At 38.1% G+C, this 26,910-nt stretch overlaps 1 protein-coding gene across 4 annotated transcripts in view; it reads right to left on the bottom strand.

Annotated features, from left to right (window-relative positions):
• PARD3B (par-3 family cell polarity regulator beta) overlaps positions 1-26,910 on the bottom strand; it is a 1,046,926-nt gene that overhangs the window by 353,618 nt on the left and 666,398 nt on the right. For 3 of the 4 annotated variants that reach the window (XM_032354007.1, XM_032354009.1, XM_032354010.1), the window contains exon 16: positions 23,455-23,499. The exons of the other annotated variant lie outside the window; for it this stretch is intronic. In XM_032354007.1, coding sequence (XP_032209898.1) covers positions 23,455-23,499 — 45 coding nt within the window. The remainder of the gene's footprint in view (positions 1-23,454; positions 23,500-26,910) is intronic. 4 annotated transcript variants of the gene reach the window in all.

Here is a 26,910-nt window from a genome sequence, read left to right as displayed (position 1 = left end):
AGGATGGCTTCTATGACTGCAAGGCATTCACCGCATTTTAACTTACTGAAAACAGTTCACAAGAACATAGTTTTACCCATGCCGTTTTAACACTCAGGTAACAACTTTATGACCAGATGGAAAGGAACTTCCCCCTTCTTACACTTTGGAAGCATTACAGAGATGATTTCTAATCTGCCCCCTCTGCCACAGCCATATGCTCCGAGATGCAAGCTAGAGGGGCAGATGTATAATCTGGGAAATGATCCAAATTCATGACCTCTTAGGAGCCAAGGGTATTGTGTGTGCCATGCCAGCCTGCGTGCCATGCCCAGAAATTCTAATTCATAGAAACAAAGTCTGAAAGGCATAGAGAAAGAAGAAGAAAAATATAGGCAAGTAACACATCATCTGTTTTTCGAAAGTTGACCAACTTAGTACTTCATTCCAGGGAACTAATGGGGTTTCCTTGATCCACGTAGGCTCCAATCGCCAAGACGGGTCTTCCGTAATATAACCGTGAGCTGACTTCACCCAAATTGTCATGGCATTCCCTTGGCCAATCTCAACACCTGTGCTATGGCAACCTGAGTTACATAACTGATAAGTTACATAAAAATTCTTTGAAAGTATTGGAATTTCTGGTCTTCAGAAAGAAGAAAAAATGAAGAGCATTTGGTGTAAAAAGGAGAACATATGGAAGGACAGCTTTTGTTAGAATGGACAGGGCTGGTTTTGATTTGTTTCAGTACCTAGAGGACCTGTCAAACAACCTTCTCATATACTACTCTGTGGGTGTGGTCATGGCAGGGCATTCCAACTGAAGGGCATTCCAGAGGTTCAGAAAGAATTCTAATTAGTATCTGATCCACGGCTCATGTAGGCAGTGACAACAAATCGCCAGATAAGCCTCTTCTTCCCCACTTTATGGCAGGGTACATTATAATCTGATAAAAGCTCCTTTGTGAACCCTATTTTATTTCTTCCTAGAACAATGAATCATTATAAGAATCTCTAGACAGAGTAATAAACCAGAGCTTGTAACTACAAATATAACCAGAACTTTTTATTATGTGGTTTCTTGTTGAAGGGAATTTTCCATTTCAGACTTTCTCAGCATATTATGGACATCATCCCCCACTTTATTCCTATGGTATGTGGCTTTCCATATATTTCTAAGGAATATTTTAAGTTGGTTTGTCAAAAGTAATCCAGACCGAGTGAAATAAAACCATATCTGGCTTAATGTGTGTTCCAGTCTGCATTGGTCCCAATGGTTAATTTGAATTCAGCCATTTATAAAAAATAACCATTCATTTATTCATTCATTCAGCAAACAATTAGATTCTAGACTTCTTCCAGTAAAGTATCAATTCCCCAAATGGTGACGACAAAAATACAAACAGATCTTAGATAAATTAAAACAAATATACATCTAAATGCATTGTTGGGCTCATAGAAAATTAAAGGAAATCCTTAAGCAAAGCCTTTCAACAAACAAAAAATAATGAATTAAAAAACCAAGAGTGAAAGATGCTATGTAACCAATCTTGCAGGTTGAAACTGCGCTTCAAGTAAATGCTGACACTAGGAGTCTGAAGCATGGGGACGTAGTGTGATGGCGATATTTTAGAGAATCTCTAGAGCCAAAAGTAGGAGAGTTAAAGAAGTGACCCCCCAAAAGACCTACAACCTAGATAGAAGAGTGGGCTGAATAAGCTCATACCCTCAATACACTTTTCTCGCAAAAGGAATCCAAGAAAATCTGCCTTTACTCTGGTTTAAATAAGAAAAATAACAGTTTAGAAAGCCACCATTCTCTTTAAGAATTTACAACCACAGGGCTGTCCCCTTCTAGGTATGAAATGAAATTTACCTTCTCCAATTAACTAAGCTGTCAGCTGAGAAATTATATGAAAGTGGTCCCAGGCTAGTCATACCCTAGTACCCCAAAAGAAGCAAATCTAAAGCTTTTCTGGAGAAAAGCACATGCACATCTAACTCCTCAAGATCCTCACACATTCAATCCAGTCAAATATGACATCCTAAACAGAAATGACCAAATTCATAAAAAAGAAAGCCACCATGAATGAGTGTCAGCAAAAAAATGGAAGAGATTTAGACACCAAGTTGGAATTAGAAGACAGGTCTGTAAAAAGTCCCTACAATGCAGCTCAGAATCAGGGAGATAGAATAATATGAAGTAGTGTGTACGAGATGTGGCTGAACAGTAAGGTCTAATATACACCTGGTAAGAGTTCCACAAGGAGAAGACGGAATAGGGAAGAGGACATTAACAGACATAATTTCCCAGAAGTGATGGAAAACATTAACATGCAGCTATAGGACGCACACCAGCTACCAAAAATGATAACATAAAGAAATGGACAACAAGACCTAGACTGTAGAGAACAACAAAGACAACAAGAATTTAAAAGTATCCAGAGAGAAAGGACTGATCACTGGTAAAGAGAGGTCAGTGAGACCAAAGGCTGACTTTTCCCAGGAGAAGCCAGAAGACAGTCGAACAACATCATCAGTGAGCTGTTAGCCTACCACTGTATACCTAACACAACTGGTTGTCAAGAACAAGACATCTTCTGACAGACAACACAAGAATGTAATCAGTAGACTATCATTAAAGGATTATCTTAAATGGCATACTTCAGAAAGAAGGTAAAAGACCCCCAAAGGAAGGTCTGAGATATGAAGAAGAATGGTAAGAAAAGAAACTGGTAAATCTATGGGTCCATCTGAAGTAAGTATTAAATGCATAGAACATTTAAATTAACAGATAACCTCTGGGATTAATAACTAAGAATTAAAATGGAAAATACATAGAAATTGGGAGAGGGTAAGGGGTGTTAAGTGTTCTATGTTCTTTGTATTGCCTGGGAAAAGAATTTAATGTGGACTAATTTTGTATTTTGTTAAGTATGCATGATAAAAAGTTGGTGTATGATTTCCAAATCAATATAAGAAAAAAGTAGGATGATAAAAACAAAGGAAAACAGGAATTCACCCCCAGAGGATAAAAAGAAAAAGAGACATTAAGAAGTGACTTAAATATAAAAATAAGATGATAAACATAATCTGCTATGTCAGTAATCTTAATAAGTGTAATGTGCTAAACTCCCACCACAACTCAGACTACCAGAACACAACACAACCAGCTATTTGTTAGGACAATACAGGTGCATAAGGAACGTGGGAAGTTTAGAAGTAAAAATATACAGAAGACATATCAAAAAAAGACATAGCAGACACTGAGTAAAGGACACCTGCTCCCTATCAGACACTGCTCTTGGACTGAGGTTCAAGGTCTCTGCCCTTGTAGAGGTTACATTCTAAGGGGGAGGGGAGATAGCAGGTTACAAATACACACACACATACACACACACACACACGTACACTCTTACTACAGACTAATAAGTGCTATTAGGAAATACACATAGTAAGCAATAGAACCTGACTTAATTTCTATTTAAATGGGGTGGTCAGGGAAGACATGTTAAAGGAAACAACATTTGACCTGAGAACTGAATAAGAAAAGAACCAACCACACGAAGTAGAGGGAGATTGTTCTGAGCAGAAGAAATAAATGTGCAAAAAGGCCCAGAGAGAGAACAAGTTGGCCTATTCCAGAGACAGAAAGCAGGCAACACAGGCCAAGTGTTTGGAAGGAGGACGAAGCATGGGGACAAGTTCAGAGACATAGGGCAGGCAGAGGAAATAGCCTTTGGAGATCATGCTAAGAAATATGGGTTATTTTCTATGAATGATCAGAAGCACTGGAGGATTTTAAGCATGTGAAGGACATGATTTGATTCATGTTTTCCAAAGATCCCTTTGGCTCCTGCGGGGAGAGCAGAACTCTAGAGAGGGTAAAAGAGTGTGGGTCGCTGAGGAGGCGCCTGAAGACATGAGGTAATGGTGGTTTGGGTAAGGGCGGGAAGTAAAGTTTTGCGATGTATTCCTGTGGGTCCAACCTGATTTCCTGCTGGATTAATGTCATAGGTAGAGAAATGCACAAAGTCAAGGCTAACTCTGCATTTGGTAAGACTTTTCCAGGCTCACACGGAAGGGCATGACTGTATCTCATATATTCTTGGTTTCCTTCTTTGATAAGATGGCTTTGCTGGAGGAGTATTTGGAAATATAATTCAAGTTTACCTTGACTAAGAGTTACCACGGTAAGAAACAGTGGAAGCTTTGGATATTCCTTTTGTTGAAAAACCCAGTGTTCAACCGGAACTGAAGGCGTTTGTAGGAAATGGGGCCCCACCTGTGCATATCACACAGCCTAAGGACCTCAGAGTGGAGATACTTTTTTCAAGCTAAGATTTTCTGAGCTTTGCAAAGAAGCATGCTGATGGACACTACAGAATGCTGATGGAGACACGGCACTGACCAGTGTCTCCCAAACTTCAGCATTTGGGGCCACTGTACCATAATATTTTGCCACGTTCACCCATCACTTTACGAATTTCCTTACCAAGAATTTTCAACTCTTGGTTTTTTCTGCAAAAATTTTATTTAAAAAACAAGCAGTACTACCATAAATGGAAAAACTGTTTCACTAGTACACAATCATATAGATACATACTTTTAAAAAATAAGTACCTGCCCATATAAATCATTACCAGAGTTCAGGGACCACGCCTCATTATGCCAGCCAATAGGGACAGCTTCTCTGAGGTCTGTCAGTGTAGCACATAAGAAGCCTCTAGCACCAGTTTGACACCAATGTTTGTTTGTTTCTTTTTTTTTTTTTTCTAAAGATTTTATTTATTTGACAGACAGAGATCACAAGTAGGCAAAGAGGAAAGCAGAGAGAGAGAGAGGAGGAAGCAGGCTCCCTGCTGAGCAGAGAGCCCGATGGGGGGCTCGATCCCAGGACCCTGTGATCATGACCTGAGCCGAAGGCAGAGGCTTAACCTACTGAGCCACCCAGGTGCCCCGATACCAATATTTCTAAATGCCTCCAACAACTCCCTGATGGCATATCATGGTATTTTACAAAACTATCTGCTTTTTCTTACCCTCTTGTTTTGCAGTTGGGCTTGGCCTGTTTGAAAAAGGCATGCACCTTTTTTTTTTTTTTTTTTTTTTTGGTTGTTTTGTTTTTTAACTGACTGGTTAATAAAAGGCTTTTTTTTTGTTCAAAAGGCAACTTTGAACAGCTTTGTTGTATTTGATAGGGTGGAATTTTTAAGTTGTTTTGTGTGGGTGTGTGGTTTCTAATTATCAATAGAGTGGGAATGAATTTGCATTTGCTTATTTTAGCAAGAGAAGTAATCTAGGTTGCTTACAGTTCTCTCTTTAATTTTTACATATTTGTCATTAGTCCTTTTATTATAATTCTGAATATTGGACATGGTTGGGGCATTGTGAACTTTTTAAAAAAGACCTTTTTTAAAAATATATAGCATTGTGTGGGCGGCTTATTGAATGAATTACAAGGACTAAGTTTCTACCATCTAGGATGCTAAAACTTGATGGGGGGGGGCAGTTAAAACTCCCTAAGTAGCTTTTTCACTGGCACTTTCTCCAGCAACCTACAAATGAAATGTTTCATGGGTAAGCCGCTCTCTATTCCTTTCACCCTGAAATACTTCTGGGCTTCAAGCAGGTTCCCAGCATGGCTCAGGGATTCAGCCTCTTTCCTTCCCAGAAAGCTTCCCTTGTCCTATGCTTCTTCTGTACACACTCTATGACAGTCCCCATGCTCCTATTTGCACAACACTGCTATTAGTAGACTCAGCATGGGGAGGTTTACAAGGTGTAAAAATGTTTTTATTTTTAAAAATCCATTAATTATTCATTATCCAGTTTGTACCTGAATTTAGGGTCAATGTTAAAATTCAGATACGGTAGATAAAGCAGAAGTCTCCCTGTCCCTCAGTCTCTATCTTCTTCGTCTCAGTAAAAGTATGCACTGTTACTTCTATGTGTTTGCACTTACACTTAAGCACCTGGAACTTTTGCTGTGTGCATTCCCATTGCTGCTACTAAGCGGTAAGCTCCTTAGTGGCAGAATCTGGACCCGACACGACTTTGTATCTGCAGTACCTGCGCAGTATCTGGCACACGGCAGGTGTTCACTAAATACTGGTTTGGTAAATGACTCATCCTTGGTTACTCCCCCTTATGTGGTAGATAATTGAATTCTGTCTGTGTGAGAAAAGGTGGGCCATGGGATTAGGGAGCCACACACCTGCTGATTAAAGGAGGTTGACAACCGTGTGAGTTAAGCCAAGAAAGGCTGAGAGACGTTAAATAGCACAAACGCAGAGTCTAGAAGACACTGAAGTCACCCAAGGCTAGCTCCCAGAAAGGATCCTCGCCTGAGGGTGGTGGGGAAGGGTTCTCAGGACAGAGTTCAGCCGGGGCTCTTAGGTGTGAAAGAGTGAGATACGGTCTGATGACAAAAGTGAGTAGCTCTCGGGGCACCTGGGTGGCTCAGCTGGTTCAGTAACCAACTCTTGATTTTGCTTCAAGTCATGATCTCGAGGTTGTGAGACTGAGTATCAGCATGGAGACTTGCTTAAGAGTCTCCTTCGGTCCCTCACCCTGTCCTCCAAAAAAAAAAAAAAAAAAAAAAAGTGAGTAGCTCTGTGAGTAGGGAACATGTTTGATGAGGCAACTGGGGTGGGGTGGCGGGTGATGGTGACAAGGGACAAGCCTGGAAGGGCAGGCCATGAGAAGGTGATGGGGGGCATGGCACAACTTGTTGAAGAGGCTGAAATTTATTCCTGGCCTAAATACAGGAATAAATGAGTGTTTCCTAAGCAGGCCATTCCCTTCTTGAAATGCATGTCTTTGAATGCTTCCCTTCCTCGCCTGCATAAAATAATATTCTTTTATGAAACTCAAATGTGTATACACATAAATCCCCTAATGTAAAGTAATACCAACATTACCAAAGCCAATATATCCTAAATGGTTCTCAAGATTAGTTGACAATTTATCAGCTATTAAGACAAAATTTAGGCTTTGGCATATATTACTTAACATAGATTGGGCAGTCTATCATGTGGGAACTCATCTTGAAATTTCCCAGGTTGGGTTTTAAACTTATCCTTCCAATATCCTCATTGGCTGATTTTTAGCAAGAAAACTAAAGAATTAAAACCATTGCTAGCATGAGTTGCCACTGGCAGACTAGAGTTTGACAAAATTTGAAAATCCCTCTGGGTCACTGTGGTCAGAGAGTCTTGGTTTTTCCTCCACAACAAATTTACATACGAAATCCCTTCCATAGAAGAGTGATTTTTAAGTTCTAGGTCTCAATGTAGACTCTTTTAAAATAATTATGCAGGCACTAAACAGCTTTCTAGTTCTTTCCAATTCTCCTCTTCATGAGGGGCTGCCATTATTTAAAGCTAGTAAGCACAGAGTGTGCTTTTTTTGTAATGGTTTCACTGCAAAAAGTTGACTAAAGACGTCATAAAGCTGAATATAAAGAGGACAGAGCCAATGTTCATATTGCAGGTTAAAATATATAGTTACTATGTTTTCAAGAATGTGATTTGTTTTTGCCCATGGTACATCCAAATTCATACAGTAATATTCTGACTACTGGTGGCATTTTAGTGTATTTTTTTAATGTGACTTGTGTGCTGTTACTATTGTTTTTCTCTGCCTGCAGAGCTAATCCAAAGTTGGGTACAGATAGCTCAGCCCTTAGCACAGTGCTGATGTCAAACATTCACTTCGTGTTTATCAACCATCATGTAATCAGCTAATAACATTTCTCACCGCGGATGTTCATTCTAGCATTTAGAAACACTATTAGAATTGTCAGTTCCAAACGACTGTTTCTAAATGTACAAGACACATATTCCCCATGGATGGCGAAGTTGGAGAGTTCAGTCACATCTGAAGAATTTGACATATAAAGAAATATGCTCCTCTTTATAAAATTACTTTTCACTTGTTCAAACAATTCAAAACATTTTAGAAACTATAAGTTGTCTGAATCAACACATACTTAAGCGAACTAAATTTTATCTCCAAAGACAGGCTGTCATATTCTGGATAATGAGAGAGACAGGATTTCAAAGATATTTGTTACTGCGAAGCCTGTAATGTAAATATGGACATATAAGGGCATAGGGAAAATATATATACCAACATAGACCAAATCAACAAAGGCCCACTGGAACTCAGAATAATTTGTCCTGTGTATTTATATTTATAGGAAAAAGAAATAGAACACCATAATAAAAGTAAAAAGTATAATAAATAGAAACTATACACAAACACAGATTTTGTGACAGTCTGTATAAACTTGTGATGTAATATGAAATTTTGTATATAGATGCTTATTCAATCCTGGTGGGTTTCAATGCCAGAAGCTTAAGGGAAAAATGACTGGTGTTGTGCCAAATTACTTTATCTTTCTGTTGTCCATGCTGAATTTGGGGAAATTCTGACTTTTTTTTAAAAATATTTTATTCATTTATTTGACAGACAGAGATCACAAGTAGGCAGAGAGCCAGGCAGAGAGAGAATGGCTGAGCAGAGAGCCCGATGCAGGGCTCGTCCCCAGGACCGGAGATCATGACCTGAGCCAAAGGCAGAGGCTTAACCCACGGAGCCACCCAGGCGCCCCTCAAATTGAGGATTTTAATGATACTTTAGGTAATGAAATCAGGCAAAACTGGCAGCAACAATGTCACTGAGCAAGAGACTGCAGAAATAAATTTGCAGATCTGAGCCTTGGTTCTGTCATTGACTAGCGTCACTTTCCCTATCTGGGTCCCAGTCTACTCTTTAAAAAAAGTTAGTTGTCCACTGCTCCACTTAGCCCTAACTTTCTCTAATTCCACCAGAGAATTGAAAATATAACTGCAAGAGATTTTAGTTCAGGGAAAAGCTGCAGGTCCTTTGTAACCCAACCCTTGACTGTAGTGTTCATGTGTATGTATAAGTGTAAACATCCTTCTTCAAAGTTTACCATCCAATTTTGCTTCAATGACTTAAACAGATTTCAACATAGGCTACCTGCTATCTGTAGTGTTCCTTGTGTATCTTGGCTAGCTATGACCAATCCTGTAATGTTACCATGTAGACTTTGACACTATCAATATGAGACCATTAATATCCTTAATTTCTCACTCCTATTACTTATAAATTTATCTATGCTGCATGCATAACTGCTACTTTCCCTATTATCTTGGTTCAACCTCTTCAAGGCCAACTGCTACAACACTATAGTCTTAATTCTATGCCTTTACAAGTCCCTCTTTCCCATTTCTTCATTCACAAGTATCTCTTTTCGCTCAGTTTATAAACATGGTTCAGTTCTTCTCATTGACAATAGAAAGTAGAGCAATAGAAACAACTTCACTTAATATTAAACTTCTAGAAAGATCACATTTCTGTCCCCATTCTTCCTCAAGTCACATCATTTTGTTCCTGCTCTCCTATCTGCCAGCACTCATTCTGCTGAACTTGATAACTAATGGCCATCTCTCAATTTCCAAACCTAGTGAAACTTGGCCATTTTCTCAAAACTTCTGTAACCTTGGGACGATTTCCTCCTGGACATGTTCATCTTCTCATTCTTCAGAGATACAATCTCCTTACAGGAAATAATTCATCTAGGCCACCACTGAGTCTGAACTGGCTCAAGCCTTTTCTCTATTCACCAAAGAGTGAAGATTAATCCTCTTGACAACTGCAGAGCAACGGAAACAAACCAGACCCATTGCTTCTGCCATTCTCAGTCATTTCCCAAGACGTAGAACCCTTAGTCAGCTATTGCCCTCTGGGCGGCTGCCTTACACCAACCACTCTGGCCATATTCCCGTGTGCCTACCATCCTGCTTTCCCCGCTATCCCAGACTCCTCCACTTGCCTTCTCTGAGTCCTATCCACTATCCTTCTGTGGTTCACAAGATGCTATTCACTCTCAACCTCGTCTCTAAAAATTTCCCTGCACTTTAGCCTAACTTGAAGTCTACGTCTCTACTAAGAAAACTGCTTCCCCTGCAGTCCTCTCATTCTCACCCACATCAGGTGGGTTAGGGTTGGGGGGCACTAATGGCCTCCTTACTTGTCACCTCTGCTTTCAAGAGAAATGCTCATCTACTCACATAAAAAATCCCGACTCTTTCCCAGCTCATGCGATCCTGTCACTCTTCCATCCACTGTTTCTCATTCCCCTCTAATACCTTCACTGTCATGTGACTTAATGTGCCATGGCTCTGACACAGAGCCCATGGGTCTTTTCTATCCACTCGATTTCCATTTTATCACTCTTGTTATCAAAAATACTTTCCTCAGGTCTGGGAGGCAAGAGGACAGAGGAGTAGGAGACTGAAACACCGTCAGGTCCCAGGAGTTCAGCTATGCAGTTATCAAACCATTTTGAATACCTACAAACTCAACAGGATATAGAAGAGAAGAAGAGCAGCAATTCTAGAAACAGAAAATCGACCACTTTCCAGGAGGTAGGACGTGCGGAGAAGTGAATCTGAAATGACAGGAAGATAGACTGCAGGGGGAGGGGCCAGATCCAGCAAGTGAGAGAGCAGCAGAGCACAAAAGCGGAACTTTTAGAAGTTTGCTCCACTGAGGGACATTGTTCCAGAGGCTAAGCAGGGGGTGGGTCCCTCACGGAGACAGTGTGGTCTCAGGATCCACAGGGACACAAAAAGACCAAGGGTGACTGAGTGTGGCAGAGTTCCCAGGTATCAGAGTGGAGAAGCAGACTACAGAGATGGAGCTGAGGAGTGGGATCTCAGCTCAGAATTACCTTAAACCGTGATCCAAGACACAGTCGAGCTACTGCTCTTTGAGCAGGGACCCCACAAGTGTCAGATCTGGAGAGACCCCCTCCTTCCTCCAACAGGAGGAGTGGCACGGGAGCACATAGAAGAATCTGCTGGGTTATAGAAACTCTCTGTCACAGGCTGGGTGATCTTGGAGTGCAGCCGGAGGCCAGGGAGACAGAGTGATTAACTGCTTTTCTCTGAGGGCACATTGAGGATTGGGGCCCTGAGCTTTCAGCTCCTCCGGGCGGGGGACTAGGAGGCTGCCATTTTCATTCCTGTCCTCCAAAGCTGTATGGAAAGTGTTCAGGGAACAAAAGCTACTGAGAGTGAACCTGAGCAGGTTACTTAACTTGGCAAGGGTGGGGCAATTCCACCTTGGGCAAAGACAGTTGAGAATCACTGCAACAGGCCCCTCCCCCAGAAGATTAGTAAGAGCATCCAATCAAGACCAAGTTCACCAACCAATGAGAACTGCAGAACTCCAAAGACAGCGGAAAGTGACACACAGAATTCATGGCTTTTTTCCCATAATCCTTTAGTCTTTCAAAGTTAAATTCTTTAAATTTTATATTTTTTTAATTCTATTTTCTAAAATTTTTTCTCTTTCTTATTTTAACATTTTTAACTATTTTATCTTATCAATACCTTTTTTTAAAATCTTCTTAAATTTTCATTGTTATAGTCATATTTTATCCCTTCATTGTATTTCACCTTTTTTTGGATACATACAAGTATTTTTTTCTTTAACATTTTTGGATACAATTTCTTCTAATAGATCAAAATATACACTAAATCTAGTGCTTGGCTTTGTTCTAGCCTCCAACCTGATCACATTCTTTCCTCTTTTTTTTCTTTTTTCAGTAAACTTCTTATCAATTCCTTTTTTTAGAATCTTTTAAAATTTTCATCTTTACAGTCATATTCCATCCCTTCACCATGTTTACCCTTATTTTTGTATATATATAAGTTTTTCTTTCCTCAAAATTTTGGGAGGTAGTTTCTTCTAATGGACCAAAATACACCCCAAGTCAAGTGTGTGATCCTGTTCTATTCACCAGTCTAATATATATATATATATATATATATATATTTTTTTTTTTTTTTTTTTCTTCTTCTTTCCTTGACCCTTTCTTCTCCCCTGGGTTTTGGGTCTCTTCTGATTTGGTTTCTCTGCAGTCATTGCTACCCTTTTGGTATTTTGTTCTCTCATTCATATATTCTTATCTGGATGAAATGAGAAGGCAGAAAAACTTACCACAAAAAAACAAAAAAGAAAAAGAGGCAGTGCCAAAGACTAGGGACCTTATCAATACGTATATTAGTAATATGTCAGAACTAGAGTTCAGAATGACGATTCTCAAGGTGCTAGCTAGGCCTGAAAGAAGCATGGAAGATATTAGAGAATCCTTTACTGGAGAAATAAAAGCCATTTCTAGAGAAATAAAAGAACTAAAATCTAACCAAGTTGAAGTTTAAAAAACTACTAATGAGGTGCAAAAAAAAAAAAAAAAGGAAGCTCTTACTGTTAGGATAAATGAGGCAGAAGAGAGAATTAGTGATATAGAAGACCAAATGATGGAGAATAAAGAAGCTGAGCAAAAGAGAGACAAACAACTACTGGAACATGAGGGGAGAATTTGAGAGATAAGTGATACCATAACATCAAACAATATTAGAATAATTGGGATTCCAGAAGAAGAAAGAGGGAGAGGGGCAGAAGGTATATTGGAGCAAATTATAGCAGAAAATTTCCCTATTTTGGTGAAAGGAACAAGCATCAAATTCCAGGAGACACAGAGAACCCCTCTCAAAATCAATAAAAATAGGTCTATGCCCCATCATCTAATAATAAAACAGGTCTCAGAGACAAAGAGAAAATTCTGAAAGCAGCTTGGGACAAGAGGTCTGTAACATACAATGGTAGAAATATTAGATTGGCAGCAGACCTATCTACAGAGACCTCACAGGCCAGAAAGGACTGGCATGATATATTCAGAGCACTAAATGAGAAAAATATGCTGCCAAGAATACTATATCCAGCTAGGCTGTCACTGAAAATAGAAGGAGAGATAAAAAGCTTCTAGGACAAACAAAAATTAACATAATTTGCAAACACCAAACCAGTCCTACAGGGAATATTGAAAGGTGTCCTATAAGCAAAGACAGAGCCTAAAAGTAACAGACCAGAAAGGGGGAGAGACAATATATAGTAACAGCCACCTTATAGGCAATACAATGGCACTAAATTCATATTTTTCAAAGGTTACCTTGAATATAAATGGCTAACAGCCCCAATCAAAAGACACAGGGCATCAGAATGGCTAAAAAAACAAGAACCATTGATATGTTGTGTACAAGAAACTCATCTTAGACCCAAAGACACCACAAGATTAAAAGTGAGGGGGTTGAAAACAATTTACCATGCTAATGGACATCAAAAGAAAGATGGGATAGCAATCCTTATACCAGATAAGTTAGATTTTATGCCAAAGATTATAATAAGAGATGAGGAAGGACACTCTATCACACTTAAAGGATCTGTCTAAAAAGAAGATCTAACAATTTTAAATATCTATGCCCCTAACATGGGAACAGCCAATTATACAAACCAATTAATAACAAAATCAAAGAAAAACATCGACAATAATACAATAATAGTAGGAGACTTTAACACCCCCCTCACTGAAATGGACAGATCATCTAAGCAAAAGATTTATAAGAAAATAAAGGCTTTAAATGACACACGGGACCAGATGGACATCACAGGTATATTTAGAACATTCCACTGTAAAGCAACAGAATACACATTCTTTTCTAGTTCACATAGAACATTCTCCATCACATCCTGGGTCAGAAATCAGGTTTCAACTGGACCAAAAATTTGGATCAGTCCCTGCATATTTTCAGACCATAATGCTTTGAAACTAGAACTCAATCACAAGAGGAAAGTTGGAAAGAACTCAAATACATGGAGGCTCAAGAGCATCCTAAAGAATGAAGGGGCCAACCAGGAAATTAAAGAAGAATTAAGAAAATTCATGGAAACAAACAAAAATGAAAACATAACTGTTCAAAATCTGTGGGACACAGCGAAGGTGGTCCTGAAAGGAAAGTATATAGTCAAACAAGCCTTTCTCAAGAAACAAGAAAGGTCTCAAGTATACAACTTAACTCTACATCTAAAGGAGCTGGAGGAAGAAAAGCAAAGAAAGCCTAAACCCAGCAGGAAAAGAGAAATAATAAAGATCAGAGCAGAAATCAATGAAATAGAAACCAAAAAACAGTAGAACAATCAATAGAACTGGGAGCTGGTTCTTTGCAAGAATTAAATTGAAAGACTTCTTTGAAAGAATTAATAAGATTGATAAAGCCCTGGCCAGACCTATCAAAAAGAAAAGCGAAAGGACCCAAATAAATAAAATCATGAATGAAATAGGAGAGATCACAACCAACACCAAAGAAATACAAACAATTATAAGAATATATTATGAGCAAATATAAGCCAGCAAATTTGACAATCAGGAAGAAATGAATGCATTCCTAGAGACATATAAAATACCAACTGAACCAGGAAGAAACAGAAAACCTGAACAGACCCATAGCCAGTAAGGAGATTGAAGCAGTCATCAAAAATCTCCCCAAAAAATACAAGAACCCAGGGCCCGATGGCTTCCCAGGGGAATTCTACCAAACATTTAAAGAAGAATTAACACCTATTCTTCTGAAACTGTTCCAAAAAATAGAAATGCAAGGAAAACTTGCAAACTCATTTTATGAGGCAAGCATTCCCTTGATCCTAAAACCAGACAAAGACCCCATCAAAAAGTAGAATTACAGACCAATATCCTTGATGAACACAGATGCAAAAGTTCTCACCAAAATATTAGCCAATAGGATCCAACAGTACATTAAAAGGATTATTCACCACGACAAAGTGGGATTTATTTTTGGGCTGCAAGTTTGGTTCAACATCCGCAAATCAATCAATGTGATACAATACTTTAATAGAAGAAAGAACAAGAACCATATGATACTCTTAATAGATGCTGAAAAAGCATTTGACAAAGTACAGCATCCTTTCTTGATCAAAACTCTTCAAACTGTAAGGATAGAGGGTACATACCTCAATATCATCAAAGCCATCTATGAAAAACCCACAGTGAATATCATTCTCAATGGGGAAAAACAGAGAGCATTTTCCCTAAGGTCAGGAATATGACAGGGTTGTCCACTCTCACCACTGCTATTCAATGTAGTACTAGACGTCCTAGCCTCAGCAATCAAGACAACAAAAAGAAACAAAAGGCATCCAAATCGGCAAAGAAGACGTCAAACTCTCACTCCTTGCAGATGATATGATACTTTATGTGAAAATCCAAAAGACTCCACTCCAAAACTGCTAGAACTCATACAGGAATTCAGTGAACTGTCAGGATATAAAATCAATGCACAAAAATCAGTTGCATTTCTATACATCAACAGCAACACAGAAGAAAGAGAAATTAAAGAGTTGATCCCATTTATAATTTTACCCCAAACCATGAGATACCCAGGAGTAAAGCTAACCAAAGAGGCAAAGAATCTGTACTCAGAAAACTATAAAGTACTCATGAAAGAAATTGAGGAAGACACAAAGAACTGGAAAAATATTCCATGCTCATGGATTGGAAGAACAAATATTGTGAAAATGTCTATGCTACCTAAAGCAATCTACCCATTTAATGCAATCCCTATCAAAATGCCAGCAACTTTTTTCAAAGAAATGGAACAAATAATCCTAAAATTTATATGGAACCAGAAAAGATCCCGAATAGCCAGAGGAATGTTGAAAAAGAAAGCCAAAGTTGGTGGCATTCACAATTCCAGACTTGAAGCTCTATTCCAAAGTTGTCATCATCCAAACAGTATGGTACTGGCACAAAAGCAGGCACATAGAACAATGGAACAGAACAGAGAGCTCAGAAATGGACCCTCAACTCTATGGTCAACTAATCTTTGACAAAACAGGAAAGAATGTCCAATGGAAAAGAGACAGTCTCGTCAACAAATGGTGTTGGGGAAATTGGATGGTCCCCCGCAGAAGAATGAAACTGGACCATTTCCTTACACCACCCACAAAAATAGACTCAAAATAGATGAAAGGCCTCAATCTGAGACAGGAATCCATCATCATTCTTGAGGAGAACACAGGCAGCAACCTCTTTAACCACAGCTGCTGCAACTTCTTCCTAGAAATCTTGCCAAAGGCAAGGGAAGCAAGGGCAAAAATAAACTATTGGGACTTCATCAAGATCAAAAGCTTTTGCACAGCAAAGGAAACAGTCAACAAAATCAAAGATAACTGACAGAATGGGAGAAGATATTCTCAAATGGCATATCAGATAAAGGGCTAGTATCCAAAATCTGTAAAGAATTTATCAAACATGACACCCAAAGAACAAATAATCCAATCAAGAAATAGGCAGAAGACATGAACAGACATTTCTGCAAAGAAGATATCCAAGTGGCCAACAGACACATGAATAAGTTCTCAACATCTCTCAGTATCAGAGAAACATAAATCAAAACCACAGTGAGATACCACCTCACACCAGTCAGAATGGCTAAAATTAACAAGTCACTAAATGACAGATGTTGGTGAGAATGCAGAGAAAGGGGAACCTCCTACGGTATTGGTGGGAATGCAAGCTGGTGCAGCCACTCTGGAAAAAAGCATGGAGATTCCTGACAAAGTTGAAAATAGAGCTACCCTAGCAACCACACTTCAGGTATTTACCCTAAAGATAGAAATGTAGTGATCCAGGGGCGCCTGAGTGGTTCAGTGGGTTGGACCTCTGCCTTTGGCTCGGGTCATGATCTCAGGTCCTGGGATCGAGCCCCTTGTCGGGCTTTCTGCTCGGCAGGGAGTCTGCTTCCACCTCTCTCTCTCTCTGTCTGCCTCTCTGCCTACTTCTGATCTCTCTCTCTGTCAAATAAATAAAAAATAAATCTTTAAAAAAAAAAAAAGAAAAGAAATGTAGTGATCCAAAGGGGCATATGCACCCAAATGTTTATAGCAGCAATGTCCACAATAGCAAAATATGGAAAGAACCTAGATGTCCATCAACAGATGAATGGATAAAGAAGATGTGGCATATATCTCAATGGAATACTATGTAGCCATCAAAAGAAATGAGATTTTGCCATTTGCAACAATGTTAATGGATCTAGGGAGTATACTATGCTAAGCAAAATAAGTCAATTAGAGAATGAAAATTATCATTTGATCTCTCTGATATGAAGAATTTGAGAGGCAGGGCAGAGGGTCATGAGGGGTAGGGAGGGGAAAAAAATGAAAAGAAGATGGGATTGGGAGGGAGACAAACCATAAGAGACTCTTGATCTCATGAAACAAACTGAGGGCTGCTGTGGGGTGATGGAGATAGGGATAGGGTGGCTGCATTATGGACACTGGGGAGGGTATGTGCTATGTGAGTGGTGTGAAATGTGTAAGCATGATGATTCACAGACCTGTACCCCTGGGGCAAATAATACATTTTAATTAAAAAAATACTTTCCTTAGGAAACCACTGTTCCAAGGAGAATAATAATATAAAACCTGGATCTAAACTAAGCCAAGATTGGAGCTAAGCCAAGCCAAACACTTCTGAGATCAGCAAATCCCCAGAAAAAGACATGTGACCAATAAATATTTGCTTTTGATTTTGTTATGCAGCATTGATGTAGCAACAGCTGACTGATAAACAGAGAATCAAACTGGATCTTCTTCCTTACTCACCCACTGAGTTAATTTTTAAAAAAACCTCAAAGCTTTATTTCCTAAATATGTTTTACCTTTCTTTCCATTTCCATTGTAATTCACTAGAATTTATGTCCATATCATCTCTTATCTGGACTACTGCAATGGTCTCTTAACTATTCTCAGTTTTTTGTTTTTGTTTTTGTCCTTCAAGTCACCACAGCCAACAGAATAATAGTACTACAATATAAAACTCGCCAACTCCCTCCTTTATCAGTTTGGATTCTCTAAGCCTGTAGGATAAAATTCACATTTTTCTATTTGGTAGGGGTTCCACATGAGTTAATCTCCTGCCTACTGGCTCAGCATGGTATCTGTTACTCTCCACTTGCATTTGTGACACAATGAATTGCTTATAGTTTCATGAACATACCATGATGTTTTAAGTTGTCATAACTTTCCATATGCCTGAAATGTGTTAGCTCATTGACCATTTTTGTTTCTTAAACTTCTATTTATCTTTCAGATCTTTCCCTGGAAATATTTCCTTTCTGAAATATGACAGCCATCCCCCAATCCCAAGCAGAATCAAGCAGTATTTCCTCTGTGAGGTTTCTGTATTATACTCTAATTTCACATACAGATGCTAAACCAATATTTAATTAGGCACTTATATGTCTTTCTCCTCTACCAGTTCAAAAATTTTTTTCTACGACAGAGACCATGTCATATGTCACTTTGTATCCCCAGCACTTGATATATAACACCTGTCACAGAATGGGCATTTAATAAACATGAGTGGAACTAAAATAATTAATTTTGAAATTTGATTTGTAAAAACATGTAGACTCTATTTACACATGAAATTCAGAGATGCACACACCTGCACCATATTTGAATAGCAATGAATCAAATCTCACTTCTAAAAAGACTGATATATTTGTTTCTAATCCAATTTGATTCATTGAATTTTTGGGACCAGAGTATTCAGTAACCTTTTACCACATAGGCTGCTTTATAATCAAGTTTGTATAGGAAGAAGCCTATACATATTGCTATTTTTTAAAAATAACATCCTGAATCTCAGGAATGTAAACCAAGCGGGAGGATGTGAGAATGTATATATTTCTTGTGTCTAAAGGTATATTTATCCAACATAACAAGTGACAAAAGCTTAGAAAGTACCTCATAAAGATTTTTGTTCAAATGTATAACCATATCGTGTTACTTTAACCAATTGAAGAGAAAAGAAACAGAGTTTAAGTCCACTATCCACTAACTCTAAGATTTAGTTCCTCATCCATAATAACCAAAAAAGGCCAGAAAAAAATCCAATTCAGACTGATGAAAAATGACTATATCCGGTGCTCCAAATTTTAAATGCATACTCAACAAAATTTATGAAATGTCATTTAATAACACATTGCTCTTGTATTAAAGGGATTATCTGATCACCTTCTGCTTTTAAGAGTTCTATCTCTTTGGAAAGATCTAGAGATTTCTTTGGCCACACTCGAACATTCTAAATATAAAGTTTACACACAATGCATTTAGAACAGAATGTAAGGTCTGCCAAGTTAGCAACTTACATATTAAACTTTCAGCCTTTGCCATAAGGATGCACATCCATTCACATTTGCTGTGATTTATACATAATACATGCACATCACATGCATATTTTCTCTCTTATACATCTCTTAACTTGGCCCACACTTCCATATAAATATATAAATACACATACATGCAGGGAAACAAAGTCAAGAATGATCAGATGAAATGTCCCTCTCAAGCTCACCAAGTTACAATTGTTTACTAGAGAAATTATTCGTATGGTGTTCCTTGTTCAGTCATAGGTTACAGAAGGTAAGAATTTATGAGCTATTTTGATATGTGTATCATGTCTTCCAACTAGATGGTATTCTTCTCAGTCGCTGGGACTGAAGTGTTAGACACATGCTGGTGGAAGATTGGCTAAAGCATGGGCTTTGCCACACAGTATCTAGGGTCATAAGCTCATCCCATGCTAGTTACAAGTCAGGAGAACAAGTACTAAAACACCCTGAGCCTCAGCTTCCTTACTAGTAAAACGTGTTAAGATATCCACAAACTTGGTGGCTGCAAGGCACCTATACAGAGTTATCTCCCTAGACTGTTTAATGCATATTTGCTCATTAATTGATAAACTTATCTCAGAAAAGGTCTGGACTGACTGCCAACCATTACTTTTACAGACTTGCCTGCTTTACAGCTATATAGACAGGTGTTCTAGAATGTACGAAATTAAAATAGAAATAGGAAAGCTTTTTAGTCCATTTTGCTAATTAATATGTCAGAGCTCATAAAGAAGAACTCATCGGCTTTCTTCAGTACTGCATCATCTTAAAGAGCTGGGTCAGCAAAGATCTCCGCAGACAGTCAATACATATTAAAACAGCTCCAAGCAGTAAATCAAAACAAAAAAATTAAGACATAGTAAAAAAGTAAAATTTATAAGTCCTTTCTGACTAAAATGTGGAGGAGCTTTATGCTATTAGTTTAGGTGCCAGCTCAGTATCTAGGGGAAAGAAAAGCAATGATTCCTTCGCAGATATAGTTTAGGAGGCTGTATAGTCAAAATTAAAGCATAATTTTAAAAAAGCTATGCCAAATTTGAGGTCATTTTCTTTGGATTCTAATGTTCCCTCAGAATACTGATATCATTAAAAATTGCTTTTATCGCTTAAAATATACACTTTGCTGAAGTTTTTTTTTTTAACCCCCTGCATTTACTAAAATTTGGATTTTGTCAAAATTTTGTCAATGAGCAAGATAAGGACACACATTTTTTATTTTTAAGGCTCTCTGAAACTAGCGACTTTTCTTAAAGGAACCCACTAAAAGGCATTTTGTTCCTAACCTCTCTGGGTAGGTCTCCACACTCCAGAGACATTAATTCCTCTCATAGCTGGAGGAGGACCATACAAGATTGACAACAGAACATCCTGCCAGACATCCCACCTAAGGCATGAGACGCTACGCACTCGGGGAACCCCTGAGGTAGGTTGTTAGAAAAATCTCAAGAATACCGAATTGATTCCAGAAGGGGTAAGGGTACACTACATTTTAGGTCGAAAATATTAGAAAGATTTATCTTACCTGAGCCTTTGATTTAATCGGAGCTTTGAAGAACCAACCATTTAAAAATTAAGCCAAGGAAAGGGTGCCAAAAATATTGTCACAAATTTGGGAGGTTCCCAAACCAGACCAGCAGATGGAACTTGGCACGAAATGGCTCTCTACACACTAAGTAGCTGACTCAGAAGAAGCTTTAACTCAGATGAATTTATTAAAATGTTGACTATCACCCCAAATAAGAAGATGGATGATAGATCAGGTCAGCACATACAATTTAATTTAACTTCCTGATGGTCTTGGATAGTATGAAAGCTGCCCACATTGCTATAATTAAAAAGAGACAGAGGGAGATACTCTTCCTTTTTAGCAAAGAGATATCACCTTTTCACTTAAATATTCTGGAGGAAAGATTTGGGGAAGGAAAAGGTAAAATGAAAAGACAATGAATGATCTCTTTTAACACTGGCAAGAGTATGACCATGGAACATTAGACATTATAGTCCTGCTGTTAACTTGCTTACTGGTCATAGACTATACCACACTGAGGCTACAGTTATATATTAGGTGAATTTTCAAGATGACTTTAGTAAATGAAAGATGTTACCAGTAGCAAAAGGATCCTTAACCCTCTTTTTCCATCACGGTCCCCTCCTCAGAAACTGCTCTGCCTAAGTGCTACACGTGTAGGGGAGTTGCGGGTTAGATGAGGGATGAATTTTTTGAGGATCGTTATAATTCAAGATGAATTTTCTAAAACAAATAAATATAAAAAATGGAAGAGGGTATATTCTTGAGTATATAAATTTATAAACTTAGTTGTAGATTTTTCTTTAATGCTGCTTTATATTTTCTCAGGATGGTCTCTACTGTTTTAGAGTGCTCTCACTTAATATAACTCTAGAGTATAGAATTTTAGGTAATTGGTTAGCCATCTATATTGGGTTTTCTCACATGCCACTTTTGCTCCAGAGTGAGCTATGTTCTGGTGGTTCTCAGCATTTCCACTGATTCCACAGGTGGCCAGTGAAAAGCTCAATGACACCGTGATAAGGTTAGACGAGGACTTGGAAATGTAAAATGGTGAATGTTGTACTAGCAGTTCATTAAGCATCAGAAATCTTTAAAACACCTGATATATTTAAAGCAGCATGGTTCATATTATATAAAAGTTAACCTGACAGGTTTAAAATTATGCCATATTTGTCATTTTTTTTTCAATTTGGAAATTATTTCAAGTTTCATACTTTGGGTAATTCTTTTTTACTGTGTTTTATATCACACTATATAAAAGCATATCATTCAACTTAGTAACATACTGTAGTGATATGCAAAGGTAACAATGTTCTCATTTAAAAGGAGGACCATTAACTTTCAGTCATTGGCTGACAGAAACTTGTTTGGAAATTAAGATCAGAATAAGATTAGATTTTCTGGAAAAAATTCAGAAAGTTTATTTGCTCATTTGAAAAAAAAAACAGATTGATAAACAGTCTTAAAAACTGGTTTTTGTGTGTGCGTGTGGGTTTTTTTTTTTTTTTTAACCTTGAAGCCCATCCCAGTACATAGAAAGGCTTTAATCTTCAAGTCTTAATCTGTGTAACAGAACTAACGATAAGCGGTACCATTTAGGATACACTGAAGATGAAAATAATATAGGCTATCCTTGGGATTCCTTGGTCATGAGAACTTCCTTTTCAGGCTCCCAAAAATATTTCCAGTATTGGAGAATTTAAAGGACAAGGATGATGGGGGAAAGCAACACTGCAGTTTAGCGCTCTCAGAGAAATCTTTTCCTTCACGGTGATCTAACCTCTTAGGCTCTTTATTAGGAGAAGCAGAAAAGAAAAAAAAATCTAAGAGTTGTGAACCAGCCCTTCCCTGCTGTTCTCACAAGAGAATCTGGAAAAAGAGGAAAAGAAAAAAAAAAATCATAATCTTGCCTTGGAACATGATGGAAGTAATGAGGCATCAAGGCCACTTACTGCTGGAAACATAATTAGCACATAAACACAGGAGACACTTGGTGACTGGAAGGACTTTCTTTGTTTCAGAAACAGGGGGATGTCAAATTGTAACTCCCCAAATAATACACCCTTAGAGGAAAGGGATCACTGTAGTATTTGCAAGCTTGGTAGCTCTAAGTGTTTTCAATGAATGCGGAAAACAAACAAACAAACAAACAAAACCAAACAACAATGAAGGACAAGGGGGGAGAAGAAAAACCACTTGGCAGTGAAGAAAAAGCTTGGATTTTCGACAGGAAGGAATCTCCCACATAACAGAGAAAGACCCAGGAAACTCACAGAAATCCTTGTGGACTCTCCAGAGAACCTGCAGGAATGAGGGAGCTCATTCCTCAGTCTAAAGGAAGATAAAATGGCCATCTTGGGTGTGATCTTCTTTGATGACAAGCAAAAAAACGATTCCTTTTTTGAGGAGAAATGACCATATTTGTTCTGGAGCTCTTTGTTCTGCCACTGTAATGTGAAAGTCATCATGGGAAAGAGTTTCAAACTTTCTTGGATTTTCCTTATAATTCTTCCTTGTTGTTGTTTTAAGTGTTCAGCTGGCAAGCAGGTTTAAGATTTTTGGTTTTATAATTATTAGTTTTTGGAAACCTTTATCCCTTCCTCTCAAAGATTTTGAGTCAGCATACATTATGCCACTACACACACAGCCAAGCAATAATTCATCTTTGTGGAAGTCAGAGACATCTCATGTATTAATTAGCAAGCCTTTCAGTGACTAGTGGATGGAAATAGGTTCCAACTGCTACTCGAACACAGCCAGCAATTTCCAGGAAGGGGAATATAAAGTCAGTTACAAGGAGTTTCTTACCCGGTTTGTGAGCAGCCAATGAGTGGACTTTGCTTTCATCTGACACTGAGAAGAAATAAAAGAGACAAGGATCAGGCCTGCTTGTAAATCAGCCATTTTTTGAACAATAAATTGAAATAAATTCATAAGAAGTTAAATCTTTTACTGGAAAAAATTTGAGAAGAAAAACTGTTCCCTGGCCTACCTACCTGGGCACCTCATATCTTTTGGTAGATATTTAAAAGGCAACTAAGAAGATACATCTCTCTCTCTCTCTCTCTCTCTCTCTCTATATATATATATATATATATATATATATATATAAAATATTTATATATTTATTATACACACACCTTAGATTGTCTCTGAATATAATTTTATTTTCTTTTAATTTTCAGTACTTTCAGCTCTGTTAATTAGGTTATTGTTTTCATGAGTGCGAAAGGAGAAAGTAAACTCATGGGCCTGGAGATGTGTAATATATAATAAAATTTTTTGAGTGTCATATATATATGTGTGTGTGTGTGTATATTCAATACTCTAGTTCTTGAGTATCTGGAGTAAAAGGGAACAGATTTACAATCTCTCTTGAAAAAAAATTAAATACATAAAACAGGAAGCAGTGGCAATCCAGGGATTAGACATTAGGCAGCAGAGATGAAGCGAGTGAGGTAAATCCTGTAACTGCTCCAGTTCGTTGCCTGGAGAAAGTTTCCAGATTGTGGTATAGCGAGGGAAACAGAGCAGAACCTTGTGATGCCCCAGCCTGAGCACATGGACCTGGGTGTCCAGGGAAGATAAGGCAGATGCCAGTTGCAGGCGGAGAACCGGAGAAGAAAGACTTACTCAGAACTCTTGCTGAGATCTGCTGAAGATCTCCGTATTTAGCTGAATATACTGATTATCACACACACGTGAAGAAACTGCCTAAGACCTGGGCAAGAACTACCCAAAAGTATAATGGGAAGAGTGAATGAAGTTCACACAGGGCTGGGAATAGTGCCTCGTCCTAATAGCCAGAGTAAAGATTCATAATTCAGGGCCATGGGGAAGAAGACAAAGAACCCTGCTTTGGTAGTGGGGAAAAAAAAAAAAAAAATCAACCCTAGATTAACATGGCTCTGATGAAATATGCAAATTTTTGAAAGTCACAAGTCACCAAAGGTTACGTAGGAAGAAATAGAACATCTGAATGGCCCTATAGTTTTTCTTGTTGTTGTTTTTAATGAATTTGTAGTTAAAACTGCCCCCACCCCACCCCCCCAACACACCAAACTCTAGGCCCAGAAGGCTTCACTGGTTCTACCACACATTTAAGGAAGAAATCACACCAATCCTCAGAAATGCTTTCAGTAAATTCAGAGGAGGGAATACTTCTCAGCTCATTTCAGGAGGCTGGAATTGTGCTGATACCAATATTCCACAATGACACTATATGAAAGCTATTATCCAACATCTCTCAAAAATAGAGATGTGGGGTTCTTAATCCTTAAGCTCTCTGCACGGGTTATCACTTCAATATACAACAGTAGTTGTCCATTATTTGCTATGTGCCGCTGGCTATGTTGGTCTATAAAGACCTGGTGCTCAAGGATTGAGCAATGAGACGTGAACTCTGCTGACAAAGAAGACCCCCTCCATTTTCCCTAACACTAGAGGCCTCACAGGAGTATGTTCCTCCTTCCTTTGCCTGCACCATTCGGTCGTATTTCACCAACCCGGTTATTATACACAGATCTTTCCACTATTTATCTTCTAGACAACAACACTACTTGTCTGTGATTCTCCTAGTATTTTATTAACTTCTTAAAAATCTTATCAGACTTTTCTTCATATTTCCAGTTGGATATGTCAGTCCATACTCATCAGTTCTCCAATTGTGGGCCAAATTCTGGCTTTTTCCGGTCTAAAAAAAATGTACAGTAGAATCTATAGTACAAATAAAAAAGTACTAGAAACCTATGATGATTTAAAAATAGTAACACTAGTGGCTAATACTTATACAGCACTTGTAATGTGTAGGTTCTGTCCTATGTACTTTAGGGCTAATAATTCACTTAATCTTCATGATGACTATAAAGATGGATACTATTATTATCTTTACTTCACAGATAAAGAAACTGAAGCATGCCTCCAATGTGGAGGATTGAGAACTTAAATGTCGCACTCTTCACCACGCCGCTATACTGGTGATAAGTCATAGAAGAACCAGTTATATATTCTTTGAATCAATCCGTTGCATGAATAGAAGAAAACACTTGACAAAAACTTACATGTTAGAAAACTATTATCCTTTTATTTGAATATATGTTATTAATAGAAATCTTTCTGTGGTGATAAAAATCAAGTGTTAGTTATAATTTTGTTTAATATGTTTGGAAATTTAGCATTCTAGTGGGTTTTAGCTAAAATATTCTCCCCCACTTCACAAGTGAGAAATCATCTGAGTTACAATTTCGACTTGGAAACTTACTAGTCATATGCAATTTATTTGAACTCCCTGGGCCCCAATACCATCATAAAAAAATGAGGATAATATTGCTTCTTCCATAGGCCTGTAGTGAAGATTACATGTGTAAGTTTATGCAAAGTACTTAGAAGATCATTTAGTAAGTGCTTAATAAATACAGACTGCTATCATCATTATTAAGCAGGACCTATATAGAAAGGAAGAATAACATGCCAGCTAATAACGAGATAGATATGAGTCGAATGTCAGCTTTACCAGGCAAGTTACTAAGTTGTTTTCAACCTTAGTTTCCCTGTGTAAAAGGTTTAGATAAAAACACCCCATGAAGAGATGTGGGAGTAAATGACAAAAATAGACGAAAACATCGAGCACTGTGGGCTAGGTACAGATTTCTCAATAAATGAAAACTTTTGACACATGAAAACTGTGAGAGTGGTAAAGGTTGTGCATTTGATGATGGTGGTGGTATTTATGATTTCACTTCCTGGGATTACAGAGGAACAGAGGGGGAAACACTTGAGAGAATACAATGCCTTCGGGCAGGTATTTTGAAATTGTTCTCTCACGGATAACCCAACGCCCACAGCAGGGTTAACCTCTCAGCTCACCTGTCTCCTAGTTCATCTTGTAGTGGAAGAAAGGTAAAGAAATACGGTTTTCAGACTATATGTTCTTATTATGTGCAGTTATTCTGGAGAAGGGATTCATACAAAGATTTTATTATTTTGCATTTGTCTTTTTTCTTTGACAGACGTAAGCTATCCCATTAAATCTAAGCCAATTTAAGTATTGCAAATTCCTCAACCATATTAGGTTAAACATGGTACTTCCTTAACTTTTTGACTGCACACTCTCTATTATTCTAAGTGGGAATACTTATCATTATTTTAATTGACAATCTGAAATTCTTTAGAGCACTATTTCAAAAAACAGTATAGAAAATCCAAATGGCTGATAGGCATAAAAATTAGGGGTCTTTCTCCAAAATATTCAGTGACACAGATGTC

This window comes from Mustela erminea, chromosome 8, assembly GCF_009829155.1.
Source record: "Mustela erminea isolate mMusErm1 chromosome 8, mMusErm1.Pri, whole genome shotgun sequence".
Classification (NCBI taxonomy): domain Eukaryota; kingdom Metazoa; phylum Chordata; class Mammalia; order Carnivora; family Mustelidae; genus Mustela; species Mustela erminea.
Note: the sequence above shows the minus strand (reverse complement) of the source record. Positions and strands in the feature narration are given on the sequence as shown.